The following is a 24,675-nucleotide window of genomic DNA, read 5'->3' as shown; positions in this document are numbered from 1 at the left end:
TTGAGCTGTGGCATTGGAGAAGAGTACTGAATATTCCATAAACACAATATAGACCCATAAATAATAATAATAAGAAGAAATAATTAATGAATCCAAGGAGAAATTGCAAGTCTAGAATATTTTTTTTCTCATTAAAAAAATTATATTGGTTTGCTTACAAAGTTTGTATATATTTTGTTTCATTCATTGTGTTTCGTACAGTCATTCCCATGGATTATGTTTTATAAATTCAATTACCATTGAACTATGCCCACCATTACCCTGTCTTTCCAGATTCCTGTAGAATATATTTTTAACTCATTGGAAACAAGAGCATCCAGACTTGTGGGATGCAGCTAAAGCAGCACTTTGAGGGAAATTAATGCTTATCAATATGGATTGTATCTCAATATCAAGAAGAAATCTTCATTACTGGACCTATAAGCAACATCACGATAGATGGAGAAAAGATTGAAGTTATCAACAATTTCATTTTGCTTGGATCCATAATCAGCACTCTTGATACCAGCAGTCAAGAAATCAAAAGATGTGTTGCATTGGGAAAATGTACTGTTGGGGACCTCTACAAATTTTAAGGAAAAAGGACATAAATTTAAATATTAAGGTGCGCCTTAATAAAGATCCTGGATCTTTTCAGTTGCTTCCTAAGTGTCTGAAAGTTGGACAATGAATAAAGAAGACAGAAGAATTGATGCCTGTGAATTGTGGTTTTGACAAAGAGCATTGACTATTTCAGGACTGCCGAAAGAACAAACCTGTCTTGAAGTGCAGCCCAAGTACTCCTTAGGGGTAAGGATGATGACACCTTGTCTCACTCTTGGCAGAGACACATGCTGGAAAAGGTAAGAGAAAGGAAGAAAACCCTCAACAAGAAGAATTAGTACAGTGACTACCACAATGAAAGAAAGTGAGGATGGTGCAGGATAGGGCAAGTTCAGGTCTGTGGTTTGTAGGGTCTCTATGAGTCAAAGGCACATAACGATAATAACAGAATACTTAACAGAAAAGGAAGAAAAATGCCGGTCATCTTAGTCCCATCTTAAGACAAAAAAAGAATAAAGAGCAGAAACTGATGCAACAGGAAAAGTAAAGAGTGCTAGTGCCTCAGAAAGACTGATGAGGGTAGGGAGCAAAAACCAAGTGGTAAAAGGAATGAGAGGGGGAATAACACCTTAGATCCCATAGATATTAAAAAATCAAGAGTATTATGAATAACTTTATGCAAATAAATTCACTAAGTTGGAGTAATTTGACATATTCCTTGAAAGACAAACTGTCCAAGTCAGCTGAAGAACTGGGTGACATGAATGGTCTCTACCTCTACTAGAGATTGAATCTGTAATTTAAAACCTCCTCACAGAAAAAACCTGAAGCCTAGACTGCTTCACTGGTGAGTCCTAACAAGCACTTAAGGGAAAAATACTAATTCAATGAGTCTGGTTCTTCTCCTCTCTGTAGGCCTTGTTTCTAATACTGTATTACACTAAAACCCCAAGAAACCTTTGTCACAGATTTGAGTCTGACTCAGTGACCCTCTAGGATCTCTTAGAACTGCCCCAGAGGGTCCCCAAGGTGGAATGTTTAAGAAGCCGACTGCCACATCTTTCTCCCAAAAAGTGGTTTGTGAATTTGAACTCACACCTGAGTACTTAATCATTGTACCACCTGGGTTCCTTCTCTGCCTCAGAGGAAGTGCAGCCAAGGATGGTGAGACTGTCTCATGGTTTGGACATGTGATTAGGAAGGGGCCAGCTCCCAGAAAGGGATTTAGAGTTGGTAGAGTGGAGAGTCAGTGAAAGAGGTGAAGAGCCTTGGGGAGGTGAAGTGACACAGCAGCTGCAGCTATGAGCTTGAACATGATGGAGATTCCGGGTACAGCACCTCTGGGCAGTGTTGCTGTCTGCTGTCTGTGAGTCAGTTGAGTGGGCAGCACTTACAAGTAACATAAGGTGGAAGGAACTGATCATAATAATCACAGAATTTCTTACTGCTTCAAGAACAAGCCTTCACTGACTGGGGACGGTCCCCCTGGTGGCTTTAAGGCAGAGTGGCTGAGCCCGAGAAGGCAACTTCTGCTCGTGACCAGACCCCCACCATGGCCACGCAGCTCACCTGCAGTGGATCTGCTGGCACAAGTTGTCGAAACGCTGGCCGAGCTTATGGACCTCAGCCTCCTGGCGCTCTAGGTCGGGGCAGTGCTCTTGGAAGCGGCTGGCCAGTGAACTGGAGCACTGCTTGGCCACCTGCAGACTTTGTTCAGCCTCCCTCAGGAGGGACTTCTTGCTGTGAAGCTCAGAGGCCATGGCCTGCCCAGGAATACGTGGGGTGGGAAAAAGTAAAAGTGCAGTGGTCAGAGCTCCTGGAGCCTAGGGAACCACATTTGGAAGGGACCTCTAGAACCTTTTCTCACCTGGTGACCATTTCTGCTGTGTTTAAGGGACTGTGCCTATACCAGGCAGGCCAGGAGGTGTGGACTCAGTGAGCAGACCAGCAGGAAGCGGTTTCTCGTCCACTCTGCTGGTTTTCAGTTTGTTTTGCCACTTGGGGAGAGGCATTGAGAGCCTGGGCCTCCACGTGGATATCTGATTTAAAATCTGAGACTCTGCAGTCCTCCCAGACCTTGGGCCTCTGAGTGTGGGTCATGAGTTGCCAGACCCCTGTTAGTGCTGTTAGCACACACATTTACACAGAAGCCTGGGGTGGTGTGTGCTGGGGGCAGCTAGCTGACAGGTCAGCAATTCAAGCCCGCTGAAACCTGCTCCTGTAAAGATGATGGCCTAGTATATCCAATGAGTTGGTCCCCTACAGCCATGGGGTTACAGCAAGTTGGTGGACTCCCCTGGCAGTGGCCTGGAGTCCTGACAACATAGTGCTGGGAGTGCTTGGCTGCAAACCACTGGCGCTCAGCAGGTGGAACCCACCAGCTCCTTCTCGGGAGAGAAGACATTGGCCTGCCACCATCATGTCCAGAGCCCCAGGAGGCCTGTGCGAGTCAACTCCACATGGGCCTGGTGGGTCTCTGGCATTCCCAAACTGCAGAGGCTGGGGCCTTGGTCTCCTCTCTGTCAGGAAGGAATGGGATGGGCTATGCTGGAAGGACATATCCAGCTCAGAAGAAGGGCTCCCCAGGGTCAGCAACTCACTACTAGTTCCTGATGTTTCTCATCCAGGGAAGAGCTGCTCTCAGGCACCGTGTTGTCTCGGGCCAGCTGACCCTCATATGTGGCCAGCAGCTCCCGGCCCTGCTGCAGGTGCTGTTCCAGGCGGCTAGCAATGTCCACCCTGAGGATAATGGGCAGCAAACAGTCAGGAGCGTCCTCCCAGTCCCTTGCTCCCTACCCCACCCGGGCCTGCCTGCCACCCACTTCTCTTGGGCCAAGTCCAGCAGTTGGGCTAGGTGCTCATATTTGGCATTGGTGTCGTTTAGCCGGGCCCTGAGTATGGGTGCGCTGCCACTGCGCGGGAGGGCCCAGATGAAGGCCTCACACTCAGCTGTGCTCTGTGTCTTCTTGGGCTCCATGCGCAACAGCTTACTGGTGATGTCCTGTGGGACCAGAGGCAGTCAGTATGGGGTCAGCACAGGGGCCACTCCTCCAAGGACATGCTGGATGGACACTAGGAGCAGCTAGCATGCTGAGAGGGCAGTGAGTGCTACACCAAAGGGACAGTGCCAGCAGCTGGGAGGCTCGGCAAAGACGAAGAGGTAGCTGGGTCTTGGATGCCAGCCTGGAAACTAAATTCTTATGTTTTGTTTTCTTTTTAAAAAATGGGTTTTCCCCCTTCATCTTTGTCCTGGAAGACTACATTACTGAGAGGTGAAACCACTGGAATGAAATTTGAGTTAAGTGGAGTTGAAGAACCTGTTCTTGGAAAAAACTTTTTCCAGTTTTGTGGCCTACTGGAGGAAGAAAATAAAATGTTTTAAATATTTTTTTTAAAAAAAAGATTTTTGCCTCTCTTCAGGTCATTTTCTTAAAAAATTTTTTTATTGTGATTTTGGGTGAAAGTTTATAGAGCAAATTGTTTTTTTAAATATATGTTTGTGTATCCCATACCCCGTTTATTACTGTGATTTGAGGAGAAGTTGACAGAGCAAATTGGTTCTGCACACAACCACTCACAGGCATTTTGCTTATGGCTTAACTATGACACACACACTATGTAATCATACTCTTCCTAGTTTCTTCCTGTGATTCCCATCTCCATTCATCCCTTTACCCTCCCTTTGCTTCCTTCTGAACTTTCTTTCTGGGCGAATGCCACCCTCTGACCGCAAAGGGCTGGCTGTAATAAAGAGTGTCACTGACTGCAGTGAAGGCTTATCTTTCCTGTGAGAGCCTGTGCTTTTCACAAGGCTTCCTGGCCTCTGACACAGGCGCTGTGACTGGCAATGATGAAGGCAGCTACTAGGGCCTTTATGAGGAGGGTCTCTTCACTGTCCCCACCCACTTGGGTCCTCAGAGTCCTCAGAATGTGGGACAGACAGCCTACATTCTCATGATGCAGGTCGGCTGGCCACGTGTGACCGGCATCCCCTACCACAAAGCCAGATGCCCCAGCTCAGAGCTTGCCTTTTGGGCCCCATTTGTGGTACCTTAATGTCCTTGGCCCGTTCAGCGCTGTCCTGCACAGCCTGACCCTGTTCCAGCGGGGGTCGAATTATGCTCATGATGGCCTTCTCCAGTTGGTCCAGGTCTCGGGCCACCTTGTCTAAGCCAGCCAGTAGCTGCCGCCCCTGCAGGTCCGAGGCATCTGCCAAGAAGAATACAGTGTCAGAGTTGGCCCAGCCTACCCAGCCCCTGATATCCCTAGAACACATACTCCATTCACTTCACCTTCCCAGGTTGTGGACTGAACTCTGGAACCTACCTCCAGGATTCTCTGTCTTCAGGACCTCATGCCGCTGCTGGAGGGTGCTCTTGCTCCCAGCTGCCTTCTGCCGCACACTCTGGTACTGACTGCCCAGGCTGAGAGGGCAGAGGAGTGAGGGACCTTGGCGTCAGCCAACCACCACTCACATAGGAACTTTCCCAGGCTTAGGAGTGGGAATCAGCCCATGCCAGCTCCCTCCATGGCACTGGTACCTGTCAGCCAGTGCCAGAGCCTCGGGGTCAGTGGGAGGGATCATGAAGCAGACAGCTGGGGCATTCAGCTTGTTCCCTGCACTGTCTGTGAGCTCCCAGAAATCCCCGTTGTTCTTCTGCAAAGTGTAGCTGTAGCCTCTTGAGATTGGTCCCTGAAGGGCAAAGGCAGGCTCCATGGTCAGAGGACAAGAGAGGCTGCCTTGGCTCCCACCAGCTCCCCACCTGCCCACTCCCTCCCAAGCCTGGAGGCTCTTAGCTGGTGCCTCAGGCCCTCCCTAAGATATGCAGGGATGGGAGCAGACATCAGTGGGATCTGCTGTCATCTAGTTGGATCCATCTTTGTGACCCTGTAGGACATGGTAGAACTGGCCCTGGCGTGCCCAAGGCTGCAATTCTTTACTGACGCACACTGACACATCTTTTAGCTATAGAGCAGCTGGTGAATTAAAACCTCCAACCTCTTGATTAGCTATGCTTACTGTCCATCTCCCCATCCCAGTCAGCACAGTCCTGACTCATGGCAGAGCTGTGTCTTCAGCTACTAGGAGTGGTTTACAGTGAACATGTGATCCAAATTAGGCCAATGGGAGCCTTCTCTGGGACTTTGGTGGAATATCTTAGGCTGTCATGTTGGTAGAGAAGGCCAGGGTAGCTGGGGCAGGCAGATGAGTACATCCGCCCCCCACTTGAGAAATATCTGCGGTGGGCACAGACACAAGTCCCTGAAAGTGTTGCTAGAGGTCCAAGGAGCAGCTGCCCTGTTGCTGAGATTTCCGGGGATAGAAAACAGCTAAGGGGCAACAGTATACCTCGTCACACTCAAAGTCACAGAGTGCCTCTACTGGAATGGGCTTGAGGGGTGTCTCCCGCCGGTATTTGAGGGGCACGACCTGCTGCGCTCGTTGCTGCAGGCCCCGCACCACATCCTCATACTTGTCCAGGGCCTTCTCCTGGTCCTGACAGAGCAAGGAAGCAAGGTGAGACCTTACACCTAAAGGAAGCAAGGTGAGACCTACAGCTCCCCTGTGGGATGGGGCAGTGAGTGTGGCAGACAGGTTGTGTTACTGATTGAATTGTGTCCCCCAGAAAGAGAGTCAATTTAGCATGAGTGTCTAGATGATGTGATTATTCTCCATAGTGTGAGCTGACACAATCATCTGACTTGTAAATCCTCACCTCTATAGGATTAGGTTGTATCTGGGGTTGATTCCTTTTGGGATACAGAAGAAATTAAACAAGGGAGCAGAGGTCAGGGGACTTCTGTTCCATCAAGAAAGAAATCCAAGAATGGAACATGGCTTTAGACTCAGGGTGCTTTTAGACCCAGGGGAAGACTGATACCAGGACTCATGGAGTTCTCCGTGGACATCAGGTGCACCCCAGAAGATCTTCCCCACAGCTGACAGAGTGAGCCTTCACCAAAAGCTAGCACCCTGACATCATCTAGTCTAAACCAAGAAGATAAATTCCTGTTTGGTAAGGCCACCCCCTTCTGGTACTTCTGTTATAGACACAGCGTGATATAATAAAGATAGACATGGCAGGGAATTCTATCACTCACATCCAGCTCTCGTAACAGCATCTCGATCTGATATCGGTCCTTGAAATCAGGGCTGTACTTCTGGTTCAGGTCTGAGTCCACTTTCCGCAGCAGCTCCTGAGCATCCTTCATGTCTTTGTGAAACTGGGGGATGGATGGCCTCATTATAAGTGGGAAGTCCCTTGGGCCTTCTCCTGGCTGTGACTCCAAGCTCAGGCACAGGTAGGCTGAGCGCCTACTCACCTGGCTCCCACCTGATCCACGGGACTGGCTGAGGCAGCCTCCATCAAGCTCTCACATCCTCAGAGAGTATGGGGCCTCCTCTCTAACCCACTCCTCTCTCAGAGCTTGGCTGCCTCATGCTCATATGATACTTTCACTGCAGTTCTCAGTAGAAAGAAGACCCTCCCCCTTGGCTCTTCACCACAATCTGGTTTATCTGTACATCAGGTTACTAAATTGGATAAATGATTAACACATTTGGCTGTCTTACTAAATCTAGCTGGAGGCACCTCAGAAGGAAGGGCTGACAATCCAAAAATCTAGCTACTGAAGGCCCCAGGAGTTGTGGTGAATGAGGGAGAAGCCAACCTATTGGTGTTCTTCCAAAAGGACTGCCTGCTCTGAAACCTGTACGTGTCCCTGTGTCCTTCATACCCCAAGCCACCAGATGCCCAAGTTCAAGCTTCCCTCAAGGAGCCAGTTTTAAGAACTCAGCCCCAAACTACCAAACCCACTGCGATCAAACAGAGCAGATTCTGACTCAGCATCCATCCATCAGGGATAAAGCTTCATGAGAGGAAAATACTCATCTTTCTTTCATGAAGCAGCTGGTAGACTTGAACCACAGACCTTATGGTTAGCAGCCCAACGTATTATACACTACATTGTGCAGCAGTTCTATTTAAAAACATACATTCCTGTCTTCCCCAACTCTGTGGCCCCAACCCCTTGAGAGAATGCAGATAGTCCCTTGTGCATGCCAGTGTATGCCCACATCAGCCACTACTCATATGAAGACCTGGAACCCCCCACAAAGCTTTTGGAACCAAGGCCACAGGGGAGCCAAGTAGACCTGCCCAGGTACCTGGTGGTAGTCTTCCATGTACTTGAGATGGCTCTCCTCGCAGATAAGCAGGTTCAGGTACTCCTTCCAGTCTGCATGCACAGCCTCCATGTGTGCCTGGGGGAGGGATGCCGCACAATTGGTAGGGTGACTGGGGGCCCAGAAAACACCAGGCCAGGGAGATGCTTGATAATTTGCCCAGGCCTGGGGTCATTTGATAATACTCCTGCTAGCTTCTGCCCAGGGGCTGGGAAATGGGCAGCGATCAGAGGTTACCCTGGACCAGCAACCTGGAATGGATAGAGTGTATCCAAGAGGAAGATCGGCCTCTTATTATCATACTTGGGTTGTTCTTGTGCAAAAGACAAATAGGAACTGTGTCTGCACAGACAAAGGCCCTATAAGTAGGGGGCTTCTGAGGTCTTGGGACTCAGCAGGGGCAGGCTGTGACAAATGTTTAAGATGCTGAGAGGGAGTGGAATCAGACTGTGAGAAGCACATAGTCAAACAGGGAGAGACAGACAGATAAGGGATGCAGCACACAGGATGACCTCGATGGAGTTCCTCCCAGGGTGCTCGGCTGCTAGCAGCTGGTCTCCCTCGCTATGCAGTTTGTTGATTCTCTCCTCTTTAGATTCCAGGTTCCGATTGATGAAGTTCTGCAGCATGAACATGTGGTTAGAGGGGATGTCTTAGCACTTGGCTGCCCTCTGCTCACTTCTCTGCCCCCCGCCCACCCTACCAGGTGCTTCCCTGAGCCCCCAGTGCCCACTTTGCAGCAGCATATACATATGTGGGCACCGGGGGCACTCAGAGTCCCACCTGGCTGCCCTCTGTTTGCTCTTGACCCTGTGCTCATCCTGATGCTTCCCCGGTTCCTGCCCTGTAGCAGCATATACATAGGGGAGAGGAGTCTCTGTCCCACCTGACTGTCCTCTGCTTGCTCCCTGATCCCATGCCCACCTCATACTGGCGCCGGCGGCTGGGGTAGTCAAGGTTGCAGTCACTCCAGTCATACTGCATGCGGCTTTTGGCCTGCTGGTCCAGCCAGTACAGCTCATTAGTGCAGCGCTGCATGTAATCCTGCAGGGAACTCAGGTGCTGTTGTCTTGCCTGTGACAGCGCCTGTGGATGGGGACAGGGTGAGGCTAGGTGCTGCTGCCTTATCTGTGACAGTGTCTGTGGATGGGGGATGGGGGATAAGGGACGGGGTGGGGGCTCAGGCCCTGCTGCCTTGTCTGACAGTGTCTGTGGATGGAGGGACAAGGGGACTCAGGTGTATCTGTGACAGTGTATGGGAATGGAGGATGGGGGATAGTAGATGGGGGGCTCAAGTGCTGCTGCCTTTCCTGTGACAGTATCTGTGGATGGAGGGACAGGAGGGATGTACAGCTGGAGCCTTCTGACATTCATTCACTCATTCACTCAGCAAATGTCCACTCAGTGCCAAGGCTTACTCTGGTACCAGGATACAATAAAACACACAAAATCCTCATGGCACTGACAGCTTCACAGCCTCATCTTACCTGCCTGTAAAATGAGAATAACCATAGACAGACATCCTGTGGTACAGGGCATTGCATACACTAAGTGCTCAATAAATGTTAGCAGCTACAACTTCAGATTTCACTTTTATCATGAACCTTTAGAGATCTGAGAACAGCCACACATTGCTGTCTGAGAAGGGAGGACAGTGAGAGGCTGGCATCACTGTTGTTGGCACATATATGGGATCCCTGGTGGCATGGTGCATGCCCTGGTCTACAACAGGCTTACTGTGAAGACGCATCAATAGAACCAGCACAGTAGTGGGTTTGGGTTTTTGGTTTGGTCAGTGTGTACACAGGGTAGTGTGCTGTAGGAGTGGTGTCTGGCTGACCAAAATGTCAGTGGTTCAAATACACCAGCCATTCTGTGAAAGAAAGATGAAGTAATCTCCCACAGGTTTACATCCTGAGAAACACAGTGGAGGGTCACCTGAGTCAGACATGACTGGTACAGGATGTACACAGTCCCTGGGTAGTGCTGACAATTAGCATGCCATCAGCTGGCATTCTTAGGGGAGCCCTGGTGGTGCAGTGGAAGAAGTGCTGGGCTGCTGATTGAAAAGTGAAAGATCAGCAGTTTGAATGCACTGTCTTTCTTTCTAAAGAGCTCTCTCACATCACTTCTTCCAAGACAAATTTGTTTGTTCTTTTGGAAAGCTATGGTATGTTCAATATTCTTCTACAACACAATTCAAAAGGCATCAATGGTTCTACTCTCTTTCTTAGTCATTATCCAGCTTTTGCATGCATATGAGATAACTGAAAATACCTCATATTTGGAGGTTGGGGGCAGGAGCACCTTGGTCTTTAAAGTGACATCCTTGTTACTCAGCACTTTAAATAGGTCCTTGGCAACAGATTTATCCACTACAATACATGAAATATTTACTGTATGCCTATACTATTTTTTTTTAATGAAGCACTGACAGCTTTGCAGTAGAAATCTCACCCTTTATATGGGAGATTTAGGTTCTAGTGCCACCTAATGCACCTTATGAGTACCTGTCACTGGAGGCTTCATAAGAGCTTCAAGACTCAGAAAGTTAAAGAATTGCCAATTACTGCCTCATTCCGTCATGCCTTATTCTATGTTCCCAGAACTGTGGAAGGTTCTGGAAACACCCAGACAAGTGCACTGCTCTCTGCTGCTTTTCAGGTCCCCACCAGATCTTTCTCATATCCTTTATCCCCTCCCTTCATTTACCAAATTGTGAGACCCTATGATTTCCTCTCTGGCCATCCTCTGGTCACCCCTGTGCTCTGCTTCTCCCCTGGGACCTCCTTACATGTTTTACTAATTATCCTTCTATTTTTACAATAATGGTTTTATGAGACTGAGTTTATATCAGTGGTCTTAGACCATAACTATCCTCTCGGGTCTGACTTAAGCCACTCAGCAGAATTTGTTCTAGTTTCCTCCATGTGGTACAGTATTTCATGAATCCTCGATAATGTTTAAATCATACACAGTAACTCCACCGTGTGAATGTACAGTACTTTCCTTAGACATTTTTCCAGAACATACAATTTTTGAAAGAAAAATTTCCAGAAATAAAAAGATGCTTCTTGTTGGCATGACCCTGGGTTCTGATCACCTCCCATGCTCTTATTCCTTCTTGGTAGGTAACATGTCACCCCCGGAACCCCTCTCACCAGCAGTTTCTGGTACTTGGCCTGAAGCTCACGGTTCTGTTCCTGGGGACGGAGCAGGGCACAGGTTAGGGATCAGCCTCTATCCTGAGTTTCTCTCTCCCTCCCTCCTTGTTCAGACCCCTCTTCCCCTTACCTTGTCCCCGTCTGTGGCAAGGTGCAGCCCTATGGCCTTTGTCTCGTTGTGGAAGATGTTGTGCTGTTCCACCTGGTGGTCCACTAGTGGCAACTCTGTCCCAAAGCTCTGGCTGCTCAGCTTGTCCTGAGTACAGGGGTGACACAGGCTCAGCAGCCTGTCCCCCTCAGACCCTCTGCTCTCAGCCCTGGACCTGGAGTCAACCCACTATAGGGCATAAATGCAGTGATCTCTGTGAGGGACACTGGTAGGAATTGGACTGTGTCCCCAAAAGGACCTTCTAAAGTCCTACCTAACCCCAGTACCTGCGATGGTGACCTTGTTTGAAAATAGTCTTTGCAGTGCTACCAGTTAACCTGAAGTCATCCTGGAGTAGGGTAAATCCTAAGCCCATAGGACTGTATCCGTAGAAAAGAGGACACAGACTAAGGGAGCTAGGACCATCCGGATTTGTATCTCCAGGTTAAGGAAGGCCTAGGAAGAGTGGACCAGCTTCTTCTTCTACACATGACCAATACCCTGCTGTGCATCTGAAATATGAGATGATACATTCCTGTCCCCTCAAACCTGTCTGCCAGGCTCTGTTACCCAAGATACAACTATTGATCTCTACTTGCCAGAGCCAAAGAGAGAAGAAAATGAGAGACCCCAAGAAGAAGCTAGTCTTCAAGACTAATCATCCACATGAGTCATTGCAGCTTAATCTGCTTTGAGACTAGAGCTGGATGGTGCTCCACTATCATGACCAACCGCAAGCGATAGCCCTGGCAGAAGGGGAGAGATATAGAACAAACTCCTAAAAACAAACCTGACTGGACTGGAGGCTTCCATAAGTCTACTTCCCTGTCTACTGTCCAGATGTCTGGCCACTGAACCTCCCCCTCAAATGATCCAGGATGGATACTGACTGCCTTTTATGGAAGCTAAAAGGGCTGGCCTAGTGGGGTGCAGATATGAGCCCCTCCTGTGTGATGCTGGCCTGGGCACTATGCCTCTCTGAGCCTCTTGGATAGGACCTATCAAGGATCTGTCCACACACACAGCCCCTCCCCAGTTCTGGCCTGGAGTCCCACCAGATATACCAGCTTCTCATCCACCAAGGCTGTCCAGTTGACCTGAGGGTCCACCTCCTTCACTGCCAAGTTGTAGATCTGCTTGTGTTTGCCTCGGAGGTTGGTTACACGCTCTCTTAACTGCCGGATACTGAGAGGGGACAGAGGTCACCTGATCAGCAGGCCCTGTGGGCAGGGCACCGTCCAGACCCTGGAGAGGACTCCCACCCTCAGACCACCACTCAGTCAAACCTCTTGCTCCCAATCCTCCCACCATTCTTCCAATCCACTGCCCTAATCCATCCTTCTATTTCCCATCAATGTCCCTCAGGGCCCACTGTGTAGAACTGTAGATGGTTCTGGAAACCTCTGAAGTCCAGTGAACACATAACTGTGTTCTGGGGAAGCATCCAGACCCATGACTCAATGTGGTGCTGTAACAGGGACAAGTACAGAAGGGTCATGGGTCTCAGAAAGATTTGACCCTACCTTGGATCAGGGTAGAGATTAGGTTGGGTTGATAATAGAGTGAATGTTGGTCTATATGCATCTAAACTGAAGCACTTGTCCCAAATCCCACTGTTATTGAGTCAATTCCCACTCATATCTAGGCCAAAGGAACCCTAGTGGTGCAGTGGATGGCACAAAAGGTTGGTGGTTCAAACCCACTAGCTGCTCCTTGGGAGAATGAAAAGGCAATTTGCTTCCATAAACATTTACAATCTTAGGGAGGAAAATGTGCAACAATGAATGAATGGAAATCCAAGTTCTCTCTAAACTTTCTTAAAAACCCAAATATTTACAACCTACAGGGCAGGTCTACTCTATCCTACAGGGTGGCTATGGATTGTAACTGATTCCATGGCAATGTGTTGAGTTTTTTGTTTTGCTTTTTCACCAGTTAGCATAGTACTTTGGAGGTTTATTCACATTGTAGCGTTATTCCATTATATAGCTGAATTGTATGGACAGAAGAAGCAGCTCGGGCAGGACAGTGGTTAAAGCATCTGGTTGCTAACTGGAAGGCTGGTGATTTGAACCCACTAGCCAATTTGAGGGAGAAAGATGAAGAATCCTGCTCCTATCAAGGTGCCAGCCTTGGAAACCCTATGGGGCAGTTCTTCTCTGTCCTGCAGCATAGCTCTGTGGTACTGGAGTCAGGGGAGTACTGGAGTCAGATAAGTACTGAAGTCAGTTAGGTACTGTAGTCAAGGGGGTAGTAGAGCCAAGTAGTAGATACAGGAGTTAGGTGGGTACTGGAATCAGGGGTTACTGAAGTCACATAGGTAATGGAGTCAAGGGGTACTAGAGTCAGGTAGGTAGTGGAGTCAAGGTGATAGGGGTGTCAGGGGAGTTGTGGAATCAGGGGTGTACTGGAGTCAGGTAGGGAGTAGAGTCAGAGGGAACTGGAGTCAGGGGTACTGGAGTCAGGAGTTGTACTGGACTCAAGTGAGTAGTGCAGTCAGGGGGGTAGTGGAGTCAGGGGGTATCAGAGTCAGGTAATGGAGTCAGGGTACTGAAGTCAGGGGGAACTGGAGTCAGGGGGTTACTGGGGTCAGGCAGGTAGTGGAGTCAGGGGGCTACTGAAGTCAGGTAGGTAATGGACTCAGGAGAGTACTGGAGTCAGGTGGGTTGTGCAATCAGTAGGGGATACTGGAGTCATGGGGTACTGGAGTTGAGGGGGTACTGAAGTCAGGATGGTACTGGAGTCAGGGAGGGTATTGGAGTCAGTAGAGGAGTCAGAAGGGTAGTGGAGTCAGTGGGGCACTGGAATCAGAGGGGTACTGGAGTCAAGTAGGTAGTGGACTCAGGAGGGTACTGGAGTCAGAGGGGTATTAGAGTCAGGTAGAGAAGTCAGAAGGGTAGTGGAGTCCGGGGGGGCACTGGAGTCAGGGGAGAACTGGAATCAGGTAGGTACTGGAGTCAAGGGGGTACTGTAGTGGGGTAGGTACTGGAGTCAGGGGGGTACTGGAGTTAGGTTGGACATCAGTAGATTTTTGGAGTTGAAGTTCCAGAGATGAGCACAGTTTGTTGCCAGGAAGCCCAGTGGAACTGTAGCGACAGTGTGTGGACTAAGGGGACTATAGCCACAGATGATCAGAGCAAGACACATCATCTCCCCTGATCCTTGGCCCCCTCAGCTGTGAAATGAATTGTTATGTGGACAGGGAAGTTGCTTGACACATGTGGGGTATCCAGCTAGCTACATGCTATGGAGTCAAATCTAACTCAGGGTGATCCTGCATATGGCAACAGAGCCCAGTGCCTCAGGGGGTTTACAATGGCTGGCTAGTCAGGAGATTGGTAGACTTCAGTGCCAACCTTACAGTTAATCCTTCACATCAACTTGTGCAGACCAGCAAATCCACAGCCATGGAATCCACTGTGATTCACAGTGACCTTGTGGGTCAGAGCAGGACAGCCTCACAGGACTTCCAAGGTTAGAGAAGCAGGCTGACATCCCTCTCTAGGCAGTGCTCGTAGGTTGGGATTGTTGACTTTTTGTTTAGCACCTGAGCATTTAACCACTGTACAACCAGGGCTTCTTTTCTTTTTTCCCTTTGGGAGGCCTGGGGGCAGAGGGGGCTGTGGCTGAGGTACATGCGGGAGTGAGCGGGGCCAAGTGGGAGGGATGGCTTCTTTTTAAAATAACAACTCATTGTCATTAAGTGGATTCTGCATCATACAACTTTGTGTCCAAGGCTATAATCTTTACAAAGGGAGTTCTGGTAGCCTGGTGGCTGAGGAATTGTGCTATCAACACAAAGGCATGCAGTTTTCATCCACCAGCTACTCTGCAGATGGGCCGTCTCCTCCTATGCAATTTCAGCCGCTGAAAACCCGCTGGAGGGTCAGCTTTGAGTTGGTTCTGACTTGACTGTGTGTAACAACAATCATCTTTATTGACTGGAGCTCTGGTGGTATGGTCTATAGGGTCCTGTACTATAATCCAAAGCCTCCAGGGATCCGAATCCACCAGTGACTGCAGAAGAAAGAGGAGCATTCTCCTCCCATTATGACTGATGGTTGTGGAAGTCTGGTGCGGGGTTGCCCTGAGTGGGAATGACTGCGGTGGTGAATGAGTGTGTCTGCGTGGAAGCACCTGCACCATCTTGCTCCCTTGGTGGGCTCAAACCTCTGACCTTTTCATTAGCAACAGAGCACTCCTTCTGCCCCTGAGTTTCTAAAGACTACCTTGGTAAATGTGCTTTAGAAAAGGATCCTCAAGCCTCCTCTTTCCAACCCTGAAATGAAGAGCTGTGTACAGGAGCACATGGAATGATCTCTTAACTGGGAGGCTGCTGCCTTTCTTTGCCTCTTATTCATAGGTCCAGTCATGGCCACAAGGCTTGTAGTCAGTCAAACCTCTGGCTTAAACCACTGACTGATTTCTTCCTCGCACTTTTTACTGGCTCATGGATGATGTTCCTGCCAACTTGAAAACATAAGTCTCCACGAATGGTGCCTGGCTTAGAATCTGCAGAGTTGGTCTCTGAGCATCACTCAGCCAATCTTCATAACATTCAGCCCCTCCTAGACCACGGCCACAACTGGTTCCAAATTCATGTACTTCACCAGCCCCAGAATAGGTGGTCTTTGAAGCTTCATGGCCACAAGGTGAAATTCCTTCTACCCAAAGCTCTTGATGATGTCGCCTCCAGGCCACACTGCACGCCATCCAGCTTGATGGTGATGAAGACGTGCTTGTTATTGGCCATGGAGTAGGATGCAGTGAAGGAGCAGGCATGGGGTGCACTGAGTGCAGGAGAAGAGCACAACTGAGCACTTTAACTGCTATACCACCAGGCTTTGTTAGTATTTGACTGTTGTTCTAATGTTGACTCACAGCAACCCTACATGGCAGAATAGAATCGCTCTGGGGGCTCTATTGGCTGCAATCTTCATGGGAGCAGACCACCAGAAGAACCCTTGGTTTGAACCTGGGTTCGAACTACTGACCTTTTGGCTAGCTAAGTGCTTACCTGTGGTACCAGCAATGTTCTTGAGTGTCTGCTTGGCCCTCCCAAATGCCCCTGACTAGGGTGCTCACAGCCTTTGGCTCACTCCTGAGTGCTGAGTGCCTCAACCAGCATCTGGCAGCCCCTTGGCCAGTATCCTGCAGCCCCTAGGCCAGCACCTGTTAGCCTCTAAGCAAGCACCTGGCATCCCCTTGGCCAGCACCCTGCAGCCCCTTGGCCAGCACCTGGCAGCCCCTCAACCAGCGCCCTGTAGCCCCCTCATGCTCCCTGGGGCCAAAGAGTGGGACCTACTCCTCAGCAATCATGTCTCCCTGTGGGTGCCTCATGTGCTTGGCGATGGCTGCATCTGCCTCCAGCACGTAGAGCAGCTTTTCTGAGTTTGACACTTTCTGCAGGGCCACCTCCCGGTGCTCTGTCTGTCCTCCCTCCTGGAGGTGGGCCAGGTCCTACGAGGTCACAAGAGAGAAAGGACAGTGAGCTAGGGCTCACGGAGGCTGGAAAGTAGCTAGCAGGTGATGCCCACAACTGCCCAGCACCCACTGGGGCCTAGTAGTGGGGATCCCTCCTTCTCTGGTCTTTGACACAGAGCATTTAATGACTTCCATAAAGGAGGAAAGGGAGGGGAGGGACAGATGAAAGAAGGAAAAAAGACAGATGGGAGCGAAGTGATCAGTGTCTGGCAGACAGTGGAGGCTAGCTGTAAACCAAGCCATTGTGGTCATCTTCCCAGCCTCTCTAAGGGCCAGGGATATGGAGGGGCCCTGGATACCCCAAGGGAAGCCTTCTGGGCTGAGGGCCACTGGGTTGGCTCCCGTTCTGCCACCCCTCAAAAAGCAGGCCAGCATGGTCCCTGACTAGGGAGGAATTTTATCTGGCCCACTCACCGTCATCACTCACTGACCTGAAGATGTGCTGAGCACTCGAGGTCATGGGTTAATTTTAGAATGTGGACGGGATGGAGGTTGTATTGGAAAGCAAGCCTTCTCACTGGGCAGCTGCTGAGGTACAAAGAGGACATCTCACTCTGGAGGAGTCTTGTCCAGGGACTATGGCCAGGGGAGAGCTAAGAAGGGTGAGAGTGGCCGGATCATAGCCATCTCAATAGTACTGGCTGGGAAGAACCATGCGGGATGGCTGTCATTTTCTGCCACAAATGCACATCCTCACTCTAATCATGAGACTACAGCACACAACAGAAATCTATGGCAATTCCCCCAAAACAGCTGGCTGGAACTCTTAAAAAAATCTGTGACCACATGGAAAGGATGGGCATTTCTAGGATGAAGACATCAAGTGTGAAAAAGTTAAGGGAAGCAAAGGATAAGAAGGTCATCAGCAAGAGGGACTGGCAAGTGGCCATGACAAAGGGTCCAACAGGGTCCAAACCACGAGGATGGAGGCAGGGCATTCTGCTGATGAGTGTGGGGTCATAGTGAGTCAACAATGCAGACCATCTTCATGCTGTATTAACAGAACTGGTGCAACCCTAGTGCTACTTGTGCCACAGCCACAAGTGGCTCCCTGATAAGAGAAGGGCAGGGTACTGCCGAACACAAGTTTTCCTGCTGCTGACAGGTGGAAGATCTGCCTGCTATCCTCACATCGTCACCACTGACATGGGGACCCATGTCTGCTGTCCTCACATCATCACTCCTGACACAGGGATCATTTGTCTGCTGTCCTCACATCATTACCACTGACATGGGGACCCATGTCTTCTGTCCTCACATCATCACCACTGACATGGGGACCCATACCTTCTGTCCTCACATCATCACCACTGACAGAGGGACCATCTGCCTGCTGTCCTCACGTCCTCACCCCTGACATGGGGATCATCACCACTGGCACAGGAGTGATCCACCATGGCTGTCTTGACTCTCAGGTTTTAAATAGCATCTTTAGCCCCTCCATGCAATGTCAGGAGCTCCCTATATAGTAATAACAATCAGCAATATCTCCCACATGACCATTTGCCCCAAGGGGTGAGAACTAGTTGTTCCATTGAAGAAAGGTACTTCCTGGGACCTAGGTTTGCAGCAGGAACGAGAGTAGGCTGGATAATGTGGGTCTGGGCTGGGAGGTGCAGGGCTGGCTGGGCCCAAGGGACACTCACACTTTGCATTTTGGCTTCTGTGTCCACGATATTCTTCTCCACCTGGTCTGCATTCTTCTGCAGCTGTTCAATCAACTCTGACAGCTCCTTGTTAGAGATGCTGCAAAGGGCAGATGGTGGGTGGAACAGGTGAGTGGAGCAGATAGTACAGGGTGGCTTCCCCAGCCCTCACTGAATGTCACATGAGGGTAGCAGCTGAAGCCACTCAAGTTCACCCTCTAGGGTGGAACATGTCCACAGGCAGCATCACTGGAGCCATTAGAAGAAGAATATACAACCAACATTTTTTTGGGTGTAGGTCCTATAGATTATTAGATGACCTTACTAAAGAATGAGGGAGCTCTAGTGGTGGTCTAGTGGTAAGAAGTTGCACTGCCAAATTGCACGTGGTTCGAATCCACCAGCTGCTCCGCAGGAGAAAGATGGGCAGTCTCCTGCTCTGCAATTTAAATGTGAAAACCTGCTGGAGGGTCAGCTTGTACCAGTATTAGATCATCTATTAACTGTCCTTTTGGAACCTGTTTATTTAGAACTCACAGGCAACCTGAGGGAGAAAGATGGACAGGCGTCTCCCATAAAGATTCAGAGGTTCAAAACAACGGGATTTTGCCAGGTATCAGAATTGATTTCTATGAATTTTGGTTTATTTCACTCAGCAAGATGTTTTCCAGATGCACACTTGGGACAGCATGTCACCTTTTATTTCTTAGGTTTTACTGAGATTTAGTTTACACACTGTAAAATTCACCCTTTCACATTGTAAAATTCAATGGGTTTGGTATGTTCACAGAGTTATACAACTACTATCACTACTTCTAAAAGATTTTCATCATCCTCTCCCCCCTCAAACACCTCATACATTAAGCCATCGCCCTGCCTTACCCTCCTCCTGCTGTGGAGTCAATGCTGACTCTACAATCTTCCATCAGAGTTTCCAAAGCTGTGTGTGTGTGTGTGTGTGTGTGTGTGTGTGTGTGGCTGTGTGTCTCTACTGTGTATGTCTCTGTCTGTGTGTCTCTGTGCCTATGTGTTTGTCTCTGCGTGTCTGTGTTTATATGTCTTTGTGTGTACATCTGTGTGTATCTCTCTGTGTGTTTATATGCCTGTGTGTCTGTTTGTCTGTGTGTGCCTCTGTGTCTATGTGTGTGTCTCTGTGCCTGTGTATGTCTGTCTGTGTATGTAGCTGTGTCCATATGTGTTGACATGACTGTGTGTCTCTGTGCATGTATCTATGTCTGTGTCCATATGTCTTTATGCATCTGTCTCTGTCTCTGTGTGTACCTCTGTGTCTGTATGTCTGTCTGTGGGTCTCTGTTTAGATATCTGTGTCTCTGTCTCTTTGTGTATGTATGTCTGTGTGTATCTGTGTGTGTGCTTGGTGTTGTGCTGCTAACTCAAAGGTAATTCTCTGGTAGTTCAGAGCCATCAGTGGCTCCATGGGAGAAAGAGCGGCAGTCACCTCCCATGCCATTTCTGGCCTCCTGAAAACCTTCTGGAGGCTCACCTGGGAGTTGGTTCTGACTTGATGCAATGGGTGAGCAAGTGAGAAGGCCCAGCTAGGATTACAAAGAAAGATAATAACAAATGTTGGGGAGGATGTGGAGAAATTTGAGCCCTCAGGCATTACAGGTGGGAGCATAAAATGATGAAATAAACAGCTGGAAGTTCTCTAAAAAAAGTAAACCCTAATAATAGCATTATGTAGCTCTGGTGGCCTAGTGATAAGAAGATAGCTACAATCCCAAAGGCTGCTCCGCGGGAAAAGAATGGGTAATCTCCTCCCATATGATTTACTGCCTCTAAAAACTCCTTGGAGAGTTAGCTATGGGTCAGTTCTGATTCAATGGTATACAATAACAACAATAATAGTAGCATCAAGTTAAATATATTAGCAGTTTTATTCATAATAGCTGAACAATTAAATATAATAACAAGTCCTATAACAATACTCAAAAAGTGGAAACAAGCAAGTGTCCATCAACAGATGAATGGATAAACAAAATGCAGTATATTTTAAAAAGTATATTCTAGCCAAGTATTACTTAGCTACAAAAATGAATATGCTTCTGATACATAGTTGTTAACATAGATAGGCTTTGCACATGATGCTGAATGAGAGACATCAGACACCAAAGGCCATATGGGACATGATTCCATCTACAGATTCACCTCATTTTTTTTTATTAAATTTTATTAGTTTTAATGAACATTTACCGGGATTTTGGGTTTTCATTCCTTCATTGCTGCACCATTCTCTCTACCCTCCTCCCCAGTTTGTTCTTCTTCCCCGCCATCTGAATGTCTGTTTTAACTGTCCAATTGCCACAGTGCTTGTCAAAGTCAGTTCTGATTAATCTCCTCTGTCAGTATGTCCTTTGTCATTCCCTATCACTCCTCCCTGAGAGAGACTTCACCCTGATTCATAAGGAAAAGGGGATGGCGTATTCTCTTAGCTACTTCCTGCTGAAAAGGGACGCTGTGGGTTTTAGGGTGAAGATCTTCTCTCACTACTCTAAAGGGCCCCTTTGGCAGTAGGAAACACATAGACTTGGGCACATAGGTGCTCATCAACAAACGCATGGCTGGAGAAGCTGTGGTGTATTCGCACAATGGAATACTATGCTGCATTAAAAAACAAGGAACTCATGCAATGTTACTCAAAATGGTTGACTCTGGAGAACATTATGCTGAGTGAAATATCCCAGTCACAGAAGGACAAGTATTGCATGATGCCACTGTTGTAGAATGGGACTAACCTCGGGGTTGGGGAGAGACTGAGTAAGATGGGTTCAATAGTGTATACTGCACTGGAACAGAGGAGGGAGAAAACTATTTAAAAGAGATATGTGACTGGGTATTTCTGTCATCGCAGGAGTCTAGAGCGGGGGCTGCATGGTGGAGGGGACCTGGGGGAGGGTTTGTAAAACAATGAAAGAATCTTTTCTTTTACTTTTCCATAATTTTTGACTCATGTACTTATAACTTGTTAGTTAAATTTGTGTCTTCTAGGTTGCAACACCCCCATGATACATCTTCAAGGATATGAACTTGTATGGCCAAGCACAATCAGTAAGAGTGCATCTAAATTCCAAAATCAATGTCCATAATAGTCTATGTGTTTCCTACTGCCAAAGATTCACCTCATTTTATTGCATCTTACATGTTTTTACAAAGTTTGTGGAAACCATGCATCAGACAAGTCTGTTGGCACCATTTTTCTGATAAGCAGGTACTCACTTGTTGTCTCTGTGTCCCATTTTTGGTAATTCTCAAAAGATTTCCAACTTTTCCATCATGCACAATTCATAGAGCACAGTCTAGTGCAAACATGCTGGGAACCAAAAAAGTGTGAGTGGCTCGGGATATTGGGACACATGCTTAATTATGTGGGTGGAACCTGCAATATTTCAGAGGTATTCCCTTGGTTTTTTAAAAAAATTATTTTTATTTTTTCAATTTTTTAAATGAGTTCTTGTTTTAAAAAATTATGCTAGTTTTTTTATAAACATTAAATACATCGTTTTTCAGGACAGATTCTTCCAATTTCCCTCACCACCCCCCATCAAATTGTACAACTCCATGATTAATCCTCCCCTCCCCCTGCACATCCTCATCCCCTTCTTAATTGCCTGGACTAAGCAGGAGCTGCATCCACTTCCTAAACAACGTGCATCTGGAAACTCTATAAACTTTGATAAATAATGATAGTTATAGAAAGGCTTCAGGCCTTTTTTTCATAGGGTCACTATGAGTTGTGCTCAACTCGATAACAATCAACAACAAGAACAAGAAATAAATCCATAGAAGAGAAAGTGACCATGGTTGTCAGAGGCTAGGAGGACAGGGACTGGTGGGTGACTGCTAAATACAATAGCAGGGTGATGAAACTGCCCCAAAGCACAAAATCTCTGGTGTCTGAAATCACATCCAGTCCTGCAAAGCCCTTTGAAGCCTCTGAGCCAGGAACTACACTCAGCCCTGTGGTTCAATGTTCAGTCAAACAACAGACAGGCCTATAAGCTGAGCAATAATATCAGAGAGGCTCTCACTCCTTAGAACAATCAACCATCCAAGATCAAAAGGGCAGGATTTAACTAGGCAGAAAGTTCAGAAGGGAGGAAGGGGTAGAACAGAGGATAAGTGAAATGAGACTTACAGGGTCCTGTTGTAATGTGGAGACTATAATTAATGTCATAAAGTGAAATATGGGTGAATGATATAAGATGTTTAAAAACTCTGACTTGTAAATACAGTATTAAGAAAAACCAAAAAATAAGAAAGAACAATTTCTAAATGAGAAGGATTATGTTTCTTCCTTTCCCATCCTTCTCGGTTCTGCCTTTTTACCCTCCAATTCACATGAGGTGAAGCCTAGTGACTGCTATTTGAGAGAAGGAGCTATGCTCTGGCCTCTCACTGTGTGACCACACAGAGTAAGCAATTCACATGCTCTTAGCACATTTAATCCTCTTGCCTCAGAAAAGTCCACTGACATCAAGTAGATTCTAACTTATGACAACCTTCAGCTGGGTTTCCAAAATGATAACACTTAATCTTAATGGGAAGAGACTCCTAATAGGTCTTCCAAGGAGTAGCTGGTGGATAAGAACCTCTAACCTTTTGGTTAACAGCCTGACATGTAATGCACTATACTATCAGGTTCCTAAGTAGGTGGCCTTGCCATGCCAATTTTACAGATAGACAAATTGAGGCACAGAACAATTGGGGAAGCTGATTATCGTCTCAGAACCAGAAAGCAAAGCAGAGCTGGGATTTGAACCCAAGGCTCTGGCTGCACAAGCCCAGCATCAAATACTGAATCCGTTCTGGGCTTTCATCTCTTGGGTTCAAGGTGTATTCCTCTCTCCATCCATCATGTGGGTCCTTTGGGTGGCCCTGTGGCAGGAGCTGCAGGGACATGGACGGGCCGGAAGCTCACAAGGAGGGGCGCAGATCTCAAAAGTGCTGGAAACTGGCTGGACCAGTCCAGCTTTTCATCTTGCTGATGAGCTACACCAGGTTGGCCAGACGTGGCACCCATGGGCGGTCAGGTCTCCTGATGGGGGCCAAGATAGGCCCTTCCCACTACCCTTGTCCCACCCCTGTCTACCCACGCAGATGACAGTCATCTGGCTGGGCAAGAGAATTCAAGGTGTTCTTCCTTAGGGTAGGGCAGGGATGGGAAGGAGGCAGTACATCTGGTGGGGACCAGCACACAGGCAGTGTGACACAACCTGTCTTCTGTCCCTCCTCAAAGGTTTTACCAGGACACAGGTCTTCAGGTCAGTGACCACTGGCACTTTGAGCTGCCTCAGAAGTCATCAAGCAGCCGCTGCTCATTACACAGATGAGCAGGCTGACACCCACCCAAGATCAGTTTGGCAGCAGATGACAGAGAGGGATGATTGATATCTGGGGCCAAGCAGATAGGGTCTAAATCCTGACTACCTTCCAAATGGCAGCCTAGCTTGTTATCTCGGAACCTCAGTTCCATCATCTGTAAAATGAACATAACAAATGCTATCTCATTAGGTGAGATTTGTGGCATGGTTCAGAATCACTTCTGAAAAGATCTGCTTTGAATTTCCAAGACAATTTGAGGTGCTAGGACTAAGCTGGAAATTTGATGTAGCAACCAGGTACCTCAGTGCAGATTCAGGAATCTTAAAGAGGGGCCACTGCTGTCTTCTGAGCTCTCACTACAGGGCCAGAGACACACAGCTGGTGCTCAACAGCCAGCTGCCGCTGTGTGCACCCCAGCTCACGTGGACCCTGTGCATCAGAGCTAAAGATGCTCTGTGAAGATTCAAAGACTGGCTTTGGTAGATTCCTAGGCCTTTCCTCCAAGGTGTCCTTGGAGGATTCGAACCCTCAACATTTCAGTTAGAAAGTAAGCTCAAGAACCATTTATATCACTTGTTCCACAAAGGAATATAAACAACCTAGCACACAGTACCCAAAACAAATCCAAACACATGGTCATCAAGTCAGTTCCAATTCTCAGTGACTCTCCTCCCAAGGCTGCTTCATCTCTCTCTCATAGAAGGGATGGCAGGTTTGAACCAGTGAACTTTAGGTTGACAGACAGTCCAAGATATAATAGATATGCCACCAGGGGTCTTCAGCTCATGACAGGGATCACAAGTTATAAGATGAGCCATTCATTCATGCAGTGAATATTCATTGTGCTTTTATGGGAATGATAAAGAATCTTAGTGGCACAGTGGTTAAAGAACCCAGCTTCAAACCAAAAGTTTGGCAGTTTGAACCCACCAGCCACTCCGAGGAGAAAGAGGAGGCAGTCTGCTTCCATAAAGATTATAGGCTTGGTGACCCAGTGGGGCAGGCAGATGCTGTCCCAGAGAACAGCTGTGAGTAGGAAGTGGCCTGGCAGTAGTGACTTTGTTTGGCTCTGGTTGCCATTTGTTTTGTTTTTGTTTTTGCTTTGACCTTGAGTCTATCCCACCTGAATTTATTTATTTATTTTTTATTAAATTTTATTAG

The 24,675-nt window shown here is 47.9% G+C and overlaps 1 protein-coding gene across 1 annotated transcript in view; it reads right to left on the bottom strand.

Annotated features, from left to right (window-relative positions):
• Positions 1-24,675, bottom strand: part of PPL (periplakin) — a 49,087-nt gene that overhangs the window by 7,989 nt on the left and 16,423 nt on the right. The window contains exons 2-17 of the mRNA XM_006897469.1: positions 18,172-18,271; positions 16,347-16,501; positions 12,106-12,226; positions 11,024-11,149; positions 10,891-10,932; positions 8,654-8,815; positions 8,242-8,349; positions 7,712-7,807; positions 6,646-6,768; positions 5,894-6,040; positions 5,085-5,236; positions 4,870-4,967; positions 4,595-4,752; positions 3,366-3,544; positions 3,144-3,282; positions 2,113-2,306 (exon numbers count right to left, since the gene is read on the bottom strand). Of these exons, the coding sequence (XP_006897531.1) occupies positions 2,113-2,306; positions 3,144-3,282; positions 3,366-3,544; positions 4,595-4,752; positions 4,870-4,967; positions 5,085-5,236; positions 5,894-6,040; positions 6,646-6,768; positions 7,712-7,807; positions 8,242-8,349; positions 8,654-8,815; positions 10,891-10,932; positions 11,024-11,149; positions 12,106-12,226; positions 16,347-16,501; positions 18,172-18,271 (2,100 nt within the window). The remainder of the gene's footprint in view (positions 1-2,112; positions 2,307-3,143; positions 3,283-3,365; positions 3,545-4,594; positions 4,753-4,869; positions 4,968-5,084; positions 5,237-5,893; positions 6,041-6,645; positions 6,769-7,711; positions 7,808-8,241; positions 8,350-8,653; positions 8,816-10,890; positions 10,933-11,023; positions 11,150-12,105; positions 12,227-16,346; positions 16,502-18,171; positions 18,272-24,675) is intronic.

This window comes from Elephantulus edwardii, unplaced genomic scaffold, assembly GCF_000299155.1.
Source record: "Elephantulus edwardii isolate Elephantulus edwardi_28Jun2011 unplaced genomic scaffold, EleEdw1.0 scaffold00209, whole genome shotgun sequence".
In the NCBI taxonomy this organism is placed as follows: Eukaryota; Metazoa; Chordata; class Mammalia; order Macroscelidea; family Macroscelididae; genus Elephantulus; species Elephantulus edwardii.
The sequence above is the reverse complement of the archived record's forward strand: the minus strand, read 5'-3'. Positions and strand labels throughout refer to the sequence as shown.